A 12,980-nucleotide genomic window follows, 5' to 3' on the forward strand; every position below is an offset into this window, starting at 1 on the left:
ATAATAATAATAAACCAAAATTACTTCGCCATAATTATAATAATGGTGAAAAATACAGAGCCAAAATTGAATACAAACCAGTAACGAAACACGCAGACGCATTCTACGTTACTAATTATGCAATTTATTGATAAACTTTCCACTGTTATTTAAATAAATAAAATAAATAAAACGGTAATCCTCAATAAAATAAAATTGATGTTATTAATAATATTCAAATAAATACAAATAATAATAGCTATAACTATTATTATCGTCATCATTTTAAAAGCAAGATATTCTTATATGCTTATTTTCGTGTAGAAAAAAAGGTTTTTAAAAATTTGAGACTTAAAATATATGTATTAATTATTATTTATATAAATCCTACACACACACGCGCGCGCACGCACGCAAACACACACAAACATAACGATATTTAACGATAATAACTGACCTACATGAGGAATTTTCAACTTAAACTATAAAAAAAATCTCTAAATGCAATGATAATAATAATAACATCATTAATAATAAGAACCAATGATAGCAATACCAGTATTGGATATTAATGAAAGTTTATAAAGATATATTTCATCCATTACGAAAGGATAGTTTATAACTGTATTATATGTGTAATTACATAACATTACTTTTATGATAGTATTACTACAGAAGTCAAAAAAAATCATTACATATGAAGAAACACATCGACACAAAAACACACACACACACAGGTATATAAATATATAGTATTGTATGAATTCTACCGAATTGTTGGCCTTAATCAATTTAAAGTTTGTCTTTTCAATTGATAATTGCCAACAATTCGGTAGAATTCATACAACACTGTATAAAATATGGCCTCCTTCCAACATATAACATATAAATATATGTATATACACACACACCACATATATATGTATATGTGTGTATTGCATACAGACACACCTTCATACTTATGCTTTTGAAAACATCAAAAAACAGAAAGAACATACAGATCTATAGAAAATTAAATCCATTTATTTATAACATTATTACATTCCTAACTATTATTACAATAATCCATTATTATTCATATCATTAATATTATCAACATCATCATCCTCATCAAAGGTGTCAACCAATCGAGTTAAAGGTTCCATTTGCATGTAAAATTAAGTTCAAACAATCAGATTAATTGTTCCATTCTCAAGTTAAAAAAGTTCTCGCCAATCAAACAAAAGCATTCAGATTTAAGTATACATCTTCGCCAAATCCAACAACATACAAAAGATTATTAATTATTGTGACGAAAACATTAAATGAAGTCATTTGGTAGAAACAAAAGCATTAAAAAAAGTCACCATCACCCACAATGCTATTGTGATCGTCAACAGTTACGACAATCACCATCATCATCAGCACTTGTATTGTCATGAAAACACCATCTTCATCTTTTCAACTTCTCAGTTACAGCCAACAATTTCAAGTTAACCACACACACACACACGCACACGCACCGTTAATAACAACGACAACAATAACACAAATACAACAGCAAAGTTAATAATAATAATAATAACCATCATCATCATTATCTCCAAAACTGGAAGGATAGCTCTTTTGGAAAACATAAAATAATAAGCCCATCTTAGCTAATAATAATAATAATAATAATAGAATTTATATCTATAATCAATAAAAATAATCATAATTATTGATTATTATAGTGGTAAATATTGAAAAATTGAATGACACAAATATTAATCGGCGTAACAACGTTCAGGTAAGATTTTACTAGCTTGGCATCGTAACATACACTCGCGCACATATGTTTATCATTCATTTATTTATTATTATTTATTTATTTATAGTTTATTCTATTATTCATAATTATTCATAATTATTAATCCTCCTCCTCCGAATCTTCATCAGCCTGCTCCAGCCATACAAGCCATTGGTTAACCTGAATCAAAACAAAATACTCCCGCTATTTATAACATTGTTTCTATTAAATAACATTTAAAGATCCACACACAGACATATAGACAGACACAGACAAATTTGACCCGACCTGAAAGAGGGCTTGACCTTTGCCAGGCTGAAGTTCATTGACCTCTTCCTTCCATTTGAGGAAAGCTTCTTCGTAGATTACCTCAAGGTCATACAGTGTACTGAACAGACGTAGCAGCAAGCCTGTGTACGTGTTTGTTTGTAAATGTATGTGCGTGTCTATGTATGTATGTATGTGTGTGTGTATCAAAGCATCAACCAACCTTTGGGATTATTCATAGAATGAGAGAAGACTTGCAGAGCGTAGATGGCGCTGACATGCAAATCAATCTTATCCAGTAGGAACTTCTGGAGAACCCCCTAGTTTTAATTCGTTCATTTATTCAATCAGTCAGTCAGTCAATCAAACAACCGATCAAAAATTTAATTCACCCAAGGATTCAATCAATCAACCAATCAATCAACCTTATATTTTTCGAGTAGTTGTTTCTCCTTCAAGACAGTTTGTTTGTCTGGAGCTACAGAAGTATCGAGACCCTCTTTCAATGTTGACTCCATAGTGATGAATTTTATCAATCTAATCCAAGTTTATCATAAAAAACATCTTAAAAGTACGCCAGACTTACTTGCACCAACAGCACAATCAACAACAACTAATAAACAGACAGATCTCCGCTAAACAATGATAAGGTCACCAGGAACAAACAGATGTATCACTTACGTAGTGACTAGCATTGAAACAAACATAGGATCTGAGTGTAATTTCTGATCAACGTTCTCTTTTAACCACTTGAAAAAAACAGCAGCGCTAGGACCAACGGCAGCCACGCCACTGCTGGCGACAGCAGCGTTATCTGCTCCACCACTAGCTGAAGTAGTCGTGCAGTTATCGCCATTCGTTAACTGTTTCCACATTTCACCCTGAACTCTTTGTAGTGGTAGCAAAAAACCAAGACCTCTATCTTCCAAGATTTCCATGAGTCTATCATTTTTCTCAAGTTCTATTGAGTTTTAAGGTTTGTTCGTTTGTACGTAACGTCCAACTAACTGCTGAACGTTAAAACAAAAGCAGTGCAAAACTAACCAGCAGGTAGCATAGATCTCAGGTTAATCTTGCTAGCATCAAATCGCCCAGCAAGCCATTGGCTGCTTTCCAACTTCACCAACTGCTGCAAGCAGAGCAAAAACATCGGATAATGATTCCCAGAGGCGAGGGGTCCGGCTATGTCGATTAGTGAAACCGAGTCACAGCAAACAGCCTGGGCAGCCAGTCTTGCAAGGTGTGATTTAGCAAGAGGAAGATCTTGCTCAAGTATGCTCAGGCGATCCAGTAAGATTTTGAATGACTGTGTGTGTATGTTTATTAATGTGTATGTTTGTGTGTATAAAAACGTGTGTGTGTGAAAATCATCATATCATTATTATCATTATTATAGCCATCATCACCTTCATGAACTGATCTGAAGTGAAGAGCTCCTTCTCGTGCAATGATTTAATCAGCCTACTCATGTTGTCTCTATCTTCGTCTGGTGATGGTGACAATGGCAGCAGTTATGACGACAACAAGGGGAATAACAAACAACGATAATTATTCACACATAGGCACGTATGCACATGAATGCAAACAAACGTCTTACTCACCAGTAAGCTCCAGCACTTGCAACATAAGATTAGTCAGTAAATCAGTCATTGACCTGAAAGGAGAATGATTGCAAATGATGAAGATGTGCATTGCAAATGATGAAGATGTGCATTGCAAATGATGAAGATGTGCATTGCAAATGATGAAGATGTGCATTGCAAATGATGATAATCATCATAGCATTGCAACAATGACCAAAGCAAAACCAAAAAAATTTGACAGCAATTGTAGTGATAAGATGATAAGAACATGATAAGACGACAGTCACATCATCAACAAAAGCATCATCAACTGAAAAGAAATAACAGCCCAGACTTGTTATTCCTATGTTGGTTCTGTATGAGGTTGACGGCCTCACTGAACTTCCCAGCATCCATCAAAGTTTTAACATCCATCTAGTTAGTGATATATGACATATACATTGTGACGATGATGATGGTGGGGGTGATGATGTAACGGTGAAACAACATCAACTAAGACAACAAAACCAACAACCCACCCAAGACTGTTTGCTTTCCTGCTGCTTTGTCATCTGCTTATTTTTGATCTTCGGTTCGGCAACCTTAACTTCAAGGCCACGCTGGTTAAACAAACTCGTTTGATTGGCTGGTCCAAGCGAGGACTGCCCTGCCATTGGTCTCCCTGATGACGATGGCGGTCCCATTGGAAGCTGCGAGTACATGTGAGATACATGGAAATACAGATGAATGAGTGATGGAATAATGATGAATTATTAATAACTGAAATAATGAACAAAGAACCGGATAGCAGCAAACAATTAACCTAACTCCAACCTACCATTGATTTATCCATAGGATCTCTGGGCATTCCACCAGTAGGATATTTCATCACATTGCCAGTAGCAGCAGCAGTAGGTGCTAATGCATTCATCGGCCTCAAACTAATCTCCTCATCATTGTGCCCTTTCTGGTTAGGCCTCATCAGATGCATTTGAGGGGCGCCACGACCAGCCCCATACCCTTCGAAACCTCTTGAGGGCATAACCATGTGAGGAGGATGAAAATTTGAAGGAGCCCCAGGAAGATGATAGGGTGGCATGTTAAAAGGAGGTGGCCTCATAAAATTAGGAGGATAGTTAGGTGGATAGTAGCCTGCTTGTGGCAGCAAGGGTGGCCTGGACCCCATTGACGCAGATGCCAGAGGATGAAATTGGGGCATCGGATTGTTGCTGCTGCTACTGGGTTTGTGTCGATGCTCGCCCTCCTCCAGTGATGTAGATGGTTTAACCTTGGCCAGGTTTCTATCCAAGAGAGAAGGTTTGTTCATCTCCGGATCTTGCTGCTGCTGCTTGCGAAATCTTGGAGGCAGCTCTCTGGCCGCTGATGACGAAGAGGTTCCTCCAGCTGTTCCTGAGATTGTCATTTATCAAAATCAAACTCGAAAAATAAATTTAAAAAATAAACGAAACACTGACCTTGCTGCTGTCCTCCACTACCACCTCCTCCTCTCTTCTCAACCTCTGCAAACTTGTTCCCCCCATAACCCATCCCAGCACCTCCAACTGCAGCCACAGCACCAAAAGATGGATTGCCACCATACTTATTGCTTGGTGGTGGTTGTGGTTGTTGTTTCCCCCCTCTGTCATCCTTCATCCCACCAGCGGGTCCGGCAGATCTGTATCCTCTGCCAGCAGTTCCACCTCCATTGTTGTTGTAGTGGAATCTGCCACCAGAAGATCCATCATCACTGTCGTTACTGGCCAGGGAAGCATTCAACTGGCCACTGTTCCTACCTGCACCGGTGCCCTCCTCAAATGAATTTTTCTGATGATAACCACCTGCCTGATAACTGCTACCCCCATCATCACCCCCTTTATGCCCAGGACCTCTACTACCTGAAAACCCTTGCTGTCCACCCCGGTGCCCTCCGTAACTACTACCCCCTCCCAGCCAATGACTCCCAGGGTTGTTAGTACCCATAACACCTCCAAATGGGTCATTGAAGAACTGAGGATTGGAAGGGGGCCCAGAGAAGAATGGGTCAGAGAGGAGGTAGGATGGACTCATGTTAGGATGCTGAGGCATTTTGTTGGTATTGAAGAGGCCACTCTCTTCTCTTACCTGCATTTATTTGTCAGAGCTAAATAATGTCAAAAATGAATAAAAAAAATGTTGAAAATAAAGTAGCCTGCTAATTTAGGTGCACCAGTTCAAGGAGGCATATAATAAAACTGAATGCTCTCCTGATTCTCCATGCATTCAGATCCAATTCCACTTGTACACACACACAATCGAATCACCTGTTGAATGGTCCTAGGAGCTCCCTCAGGAAGTACGGTCTTGCGAGGTTGCCACTTGTTAGCCCTCAACTCAATTATGTCCTGCAACATGAACCTGATTTGTGGAGTAGGATGATTAGTGAAGACACACAAACATGTACAAAACAGAAACACAGCTGAGGATGGTCACTAACTTGATCCTTGGAGGCAGTCCCGGCATATTCTGAAGTGTTTTGATCCTCTCAAAGTACTGATCCATCCAAGCCTGGGCCCTGTCGTGGTCCAATCTTTTCCCCACAGTACGTAGTATCTGGCAGAGGCATTCCAAGTCCTCTGGATTTGGGCAGACGTTGTTGTTGCCAGAATAAGTGGAAGCATCATTGTTGCTAGCTGGCCCCGGCAATGGCTGCAGTGATGTGCTTTGTTGTTGTTGTTGTTGTTTTCCAGTGTTATCAGATGCACTGTTCATCGCCTGCGAGCCCGATGATACTGATGATGTTGATGCGAAGTGATTGACATTAGTGGCTGAGTTTTGTTGCAATGAATGATGATATGATGGTGGTTGTTGGTGTGTTTTCCTTCCTTCAATGAATTGTTGGACAACATCCTGGCAATTTTCCCTCTTGTACCATCTCCAACTTTCCAAGTTCCCCAATGAATTTGATGTTGCCGAGCATTTTCGACTTTGCAATAAGGCTCTGCTCCATTTCTTCTGGGGTGAGAGGGCCGTCCCTTTCGAAAGCTACTCAGTGATTGGTTGATTAAATGATTGATTTGTTGATTAAGGAATGGTTAAGTTAAAGTGATCAGCTGAGAGATAGAAACTGATGTAAAAAAAGAAGAGAGATGGATAGGACATAAAAATGAGATGGGAGAAAATGTCAAGCTATAAACAACCTTCAGTTGCCTTAGACCTATTTTCGAATTCATCCTGGCACTTGTTTAACAATAATTTTGTGAATGTCTGCAGGTTGGTTGGTGTTAGTTTGGTAACTACATGAAAATGAAATGACAGGGCAAAAACACAAAAAATATCAAAAACACTTATTTTCTCTCTCTCTCTCCCACACACAGACACCCACACACACAGACACACACACACCCATACAAACTAACTTACAGTTACATTAGACTTAGGTGACTCAAAGTTAGGCGCATCCTCGCATAATCTCTGGCAGAGACGAGCGTACAGAGAACTGTACTTGGGCTCGTTCAAAGCCTTCTGTATTATCTGCGTTAACATCGAATAATCATTATTGTTACTGCAGCAATCATCACAGCATGTAATAAAAACTGCACATGATGACATCGACAACAAACCAGAAATATAATGCCTTTCAGTACAGTCTGAGAGTCTATCCCGACATTCAATAACTCCAAACTCAACTTATCAAATCGGTCCGGTGTTAGTTTATTGAGTATTCTGTCAATCAAATAATCAATCAGCCAGTTATTCAGTCAGTCAGGCAACCTATCAATCAATCAAACCAATTGATCCTTACCCTCTAACTTTCCTAAAAATATTATCATGGTGCTCAGAAGTAGTGTGATAATTATTTTGAGAATTCGACTGTTGTTGTTGTGAGGATCGATTAGTAATTAGGGAAGATGGGTGCCATATGTTGTTAGTACTATTATTGTTAGTGCTATTACTATTACTAGAATTATTTAATTGCTGTTGAAAGTGTGGTTGTTGCTGTTGTTGTGGGTGGTGTTGTTGTGGGTAGTTAATGTTCTTATTGTTACTAAGTTCATTATTGTTATCACTCGAAACAACAACAGCAGCTGATGATGATGATGAGGAGGTCACTGATGATGATGTTATATTCTGGGGTGGTCTCTCGTCCCTTTTGGGTTTGTGTGATTTTATGTATTCATCAAAAATAATTTCACTAAATCACTTATTTAATCTATTAACTCCTTAAGTTAGTAATATTTTCACTAATTAATTTTATTAATCCATCACTGCTATTATTTAGCCTACTTGACTACTACCATTAAAATTCACTTACTACACTAATTTAACTAATGGGTAATAATAAATATCCAAGACAACACTGACTTCACTAAATCTACACTAATTTCCCTAACTGACCTTCCTCCCGTACGTCGAGAAACAGCACCCAGTTTTGCGTTGCCGTCCAGTATTGAACTCAATTTGATATTAATTGCCTTTTTTCGTTTCTTTTATTAAAAAAAATAAAAAACAAGGTTGTGTATCTGTGGGGATGATAATGTGAAAATGGATTTAAAATCAATTCTAGATCGATATTTTAAAATCAAATAATTTTTTCATATTAAAAAGTAATATACAATTTGTTTTTAGCCATGTTAATTTTAGTTTAGAATAATAATTCAAAATCATTAATTCTCTTTGTGTGTTCACTAGTGTTCTGTGAGCCAGCGAGGCTACATAAAAATCGCAAAATTCTCAATTTAATTCGCTTTCTATGAATAAAACTAATTTTAAATCGAATAAATCAGACATCTTACCTTTAGTTTTGATCAGTTTTTTTGAGATTTTACCACTGGATTAAAAAATAAAAATTAAAATAAATAAAGTCAGAAAAATATTTTCTGCGTGAAACCGGAAGCCTTGTTTAATTGCGCAATGGTGATGGCAAGGTTATTTGGAACAAAAAAAGCTTAATTGTTTACCGCATAATTTGGTAATTATCAAACAGACAAATTCAAGGGGAGGCCTATTTACCAGCATACTACACCTTCTTATGGGTTGAAGCAGGGATATGCAAAGAACCTCAATTTTTTCAACTTTTAATTATTTTCAGTAATGTCTCCCCTTGCTCCAAACCAAATAACTAGAATAATAGGACTAATCGATCAATTCGATCTATCGGTCGGGCTATTTGTCGGGCTTGGATTGTTGGCTTACGAAATTGCATGGATTTTAACGAGCAAGCTAAATGAAATATTTACTTGGTTTAATATCCTTAAAACATTGTAGTAATTCTATTTAATTTTAATAGTGATTAATAGAATTATGTATTATTAAATTATTTTTGTTAATTTGAGTATAAAAATTGCTTTTGGTCCCGGTGAAATCCGGTGGCTTACTGAAGCCGAAGGTTGGCTTAGTAGGATTGAACTATAGTCACCCTTTTTTTTACACTATTCGATCATGTTAAAAATTGGTTTTCTTATGAAATAAACGGCCTAAATAAATCAAAATTGTTATTTGAACAACTATCTTTATTATATTCAATGAACACTTTACACTCTGCTGGTGCTCATAAGAAACTGGCTGCTGAAATCATATGTTGGCTTACAGCAGTGGCTTACAGGGTTTAATAGAACTCTTACGATAGCACTTTTTTGTGCATATAATGTATTAAATAAATCAATATATTCATATCACAATTGTTTTTGTCAGTATAAATATAGAAATTGCTTTTGTCAGGTGAAAAACAGTGGCTTACTGAAGCCGTAGGTTGGCTTAATCGGATTTTTTCTCATGTATACAATACTATGAGATAAATCAAACAATCAGTCAGCCAGCCAGTCTGTCAGTCAATCAATCAACCAACCGATCAATCAACCGATCAATCAATCAACTAAATTGAATGAACCGAATAAACAAAAATAAAAACAGAAATAAATAAAAAAAATTTGCGAGGCCTGTTCAAACTCGAACAAACAGTTAACCGTACAGATCAACAAACAATTTAGAGATTTTAGTAAAGAAAAAAAAACACAGTAGTTGCTTTTATTTGAATTCATTCAAAAATAAAAAGTGACAGTTAATTAAAATTTTAAAATGTCAATTTTTTTCAAATTCGTATTTTAAATAAACAAATATAACAAAATATCGACCGATAAAAATAATTATTATCCATTATTATTATTATCATACACACTCCTTAGAAGTTAATAAACCACGTAACATGAACATTTAGTAAGAACAGTTCACAACATATCATAATGACTAAATCAACATACTAAGCAGAAATAATTTATACATGCATATATACAAAGTAAATCAAGAAATATCGAAAAATTATATAACCAATTTAAAAAAAACTAGAAACCAGTCAACATTTAATGAATAAATAAATAGACATTATTAAAAAGATTGTTCAAAAAGGTACAATTTAAGGCGACGACGAGAATGAAATGTTGTTTGTTTTGTTGGTGTGGTGTTGTGAAGCGAAAACAAACACATTACAAAAAACTAGTAAGAAGTCGCAAGAATAATAGTCAGTCACCTACCTATAATAAAATTACTCTCAGGGCCCTAGCTTACTTATAAACATTGACTCAACTCACTTACCTACAAATTTGTATTTCTCGTTTTAGATGTTTCAAGTATTTTATTTAACATATTTTAGCGTTTTTATTTTACTTGAAGCTTTTTAACTAATGTTAAGCCCTAGCCTACCTACAATTGTTTAACTCATCTTAGTCCCTAACTTACCTATGAATTAAATTAAAGTCCGGTTCCCGGTAAAGAAAATATAAGTTAAAGAGAAACATAACAGAAACGACACCGAATGAATGGATGTTGTGTATGTATGTGTTGTATTGATGTGTGTGTATGTAAATGTGCGGGCGCGCACTCTCCAGAAACTTCACTCACTACCGACGAACTTCGATTGCACCGACCATCATCTGACACGCATCGATGGAATGAATTTGACCAGATACTGAAAAATAAATTGAAAAAAAACATTAATTCACTAAAATAAAAAACAAGCAATTGGAAAAAATAGGCAACTTATCTTTTTGAGATAACACTCAATCTTTGTTCAAATTCGAGTACTTTCAAAGGTACAATGAGACAAAAACAAATTTACCTTTAACATTATCTTCGAATTGTAATCGGAACGACCATCATGAGACCTCCATCTGAAACGTGCTGATGCCCACCACAGCCCACCTCTCATCATTCTGTAGACATTTTTTTAATAGCGTATTAGTAAATCAAGGAACAAAGGAACGATCGAATAAATGATTAACTGAATGATTGAATAATTGGTTGAATGAATGAGTGAATGAATGAATGAATTAATTAATAAATCAATAATTCAATTAATGAATAGAACGAATTAACAAATCAATTAATAGAAGAATAATTTAAAAGGTTGAGGGATAAAATGAACGAATGAGAAAAATAAAAAACGAAACTAAACCTTACTTCAAAAATCGTCGTTACTGTACTTTCCATTGCACCGACCACCACCATCTGGTCGGCACACAAAATACCATCCGAGCTTCAGAGTGTCAGTCGAACAGCCAACGAGCTGATTCTTCCTACACCACCATCATCATATGTAAATCATCATGAGACCACCATCTAAAACGTGCTGACTCCCACCACTGCCCACCTCTCATCATTCTGTAGACAATTTTTTTTATTTGCGTAGTAGTAAATGAATGTTAGAATTTTAGAAGCAAAAAAACTATAAAATAAAATAATGTCAAATAAATAATATTTTAAAATAATAAAAAAAGTAAAATGTAAAAAAACTTACCGTCGTTCATTCGACAAATGCAGAATGTTGAATGCGGTTCGGTTCCTACGTTGTCTTCCAAAACAGCCCGTGTTGAGGAAGAAAAATAAAGGAAAGATTCTCATCAGAAAGCTTAGCGGTGCCTGCATCTCAAATTGCTTAAAAAAAATAATCCTATCTACCTATTCAATTACCTTAACTAATCTATATTAAATTATTAATGGTACGATAGTCGAAAGTCCCCCTTCATTCTCCCTCCTTGCACAGAGGTTCACCGATAGCCAGGGCACCGGATAGTAAACCATTGCCGTGCGGATAGTAGACTATTGCCGTGCGGATAGTAAACCATTTGCCGTCCGGAAGCCGTGCGGGTAGTAGACTATGGCCATGCCGCATGGTAAATCATTACCGTGCAGATAGTAAACCATTGCCGTCCGGATAGTAAACCATTGCCGGTTCACCACTGGCCACCAAGGCTTACCTCTGACAAGAGACTTTGAAATCCAGAGTCAATCGGCTATCGTACCCTCAACTTACCTATTCATTACAATTAAGCCCTAGCTTAGCTAAAATTACAAAACTCAAGAGCCCAATTCATTTAGCCAATCGGCACCCACCCCACCACCTACGTAATGCCTTGGGCTCCAACTTAGTAATAATAATATAAAACTTAAACCCTATATCCATTAATGAGTATGTGTTACAACGTAGCCTTAACTTACCTATTCATTACATTACGGTCCTAGCTTACCTAAAATTACATAACTCAAGAGCCCAATTCATTTAGCCAATCGGCGCCCACCCCACCACCTACGTAATGCCTTGGGCTCCGACATAATAATAATAATATAAAACTTATAATAGCCTACCTATCGATACACTTACAGCGTTTTAATTTACATTACAAGATTTTTCCTAGAATTACATTATTGCCCTTAACTACCTATGAAATTAAATTACTCTCAACCTTAGTAATAATAAATTAGAATGTGTAATGAAAATAAAATTACGCTCAAATACTAACATATGTGTTTATGTATGTATTTGTGTGTGTATGTAATACGCTGATGCGTGTAATGCGGATGCAAGAAAAAATAGAAGCGATAAACTTATGCTGCCTACCTATTCAACTACATTAGTGTTGGATGCTTCTTATCTATCCTACCTACAGTTAAAATTATGCCTATCTAACCTACCTATATAGCTACATAATGTAATTGTGTGTGTGTGTGTGTGTGTGCGTGTGAGCATTCTTACTTAATGTTAAATTACAAAGAAAAACAGAGAAAAAAGAATAAAACGTATCCCAGCCAGGCGTGTATTCTTTGCCACTGAATGAATGAACGTAGCCTGACATCTTCCATGATGAGCTCCTCTGGAAGCTTCAACCTGAATGAAATGAATAAAATGAAAAAATCATATTTATTTAATCAATTTAAAAGAAAATAGAAAAACGAGCCGCGGTGAAACCCGCCAGCCGGAAAAGCCAGCCAACTGGCAAAAAAAGAACCGCAAAGAAACCGTAAAACGAACCCCAGCCAGGCGTGCATTCTTTGCCACTGAATGAATGAACGTAGGGTGACATCACAACCATTCTGATCATCCACGATGAACTCCTCTGGAAGCTTCAACCTGAATGAATGAACCTGAATGAACC

The 12,980-nt window shown here is 36.4% G+C and overlaps 1 protein-coding gene across 1 annotated transcript; it reads right to left on the bottom strand.

Moving 5' to 3' along the window:
- Nucleotides 1–1,867: 1,867 nt before the first annotated feature.
- On the bottom strand, nucleotides 1,868–7,392 carry HELRODRAFT_89947 (hypothetical protein; the record flags this gene model as incomplete). The annotated part of the gene is made up of 17 exons (XM_009031497.1): nucleotides 1,868–1,927; nucleotides 2,036–2,157; nucleotides 2,238–2,334; nucleotides 2,440–2,551; nucleotides 2,696–2,806; nucleotides 2,879–2,975; nucleotides 3,059–3,320; nucleotides 3,421–3,500; nucleotides 4,450–4,956; nucleotides 5,514–5,692; nucleotides 5,809–5,970; nucleotides 6,050–6,245; nucleotides 6,457–6,600; nucleotides 6,753–6,819; nucleotides 6,976–7,086; nucleotides 7,176–7,278; nucleotides 7,358–7,392. Coding segments are annotated over 17 exons (2,445 nt in total), but the record flags the coding sequence as incomplete, so codon positions are not given.
- Between the last annotated feature and the right edge of the window lie 5,588 nt (nucleotides 7,393–12,980).

Source organism: Helobdella robusta, assembly GCF_000326865.2.
Source record: "Helobdella robusta unplaced genomic scaffold HELROscaffold_75, whole genome shotgun sequence".
Classification (NCBI taxonomy): Eukaryota; Metazoa; Annelida; class Clitellata; order Rhynchobdellida; family Glossiphoniidae; genus Helobdella; species Helobdella robusta.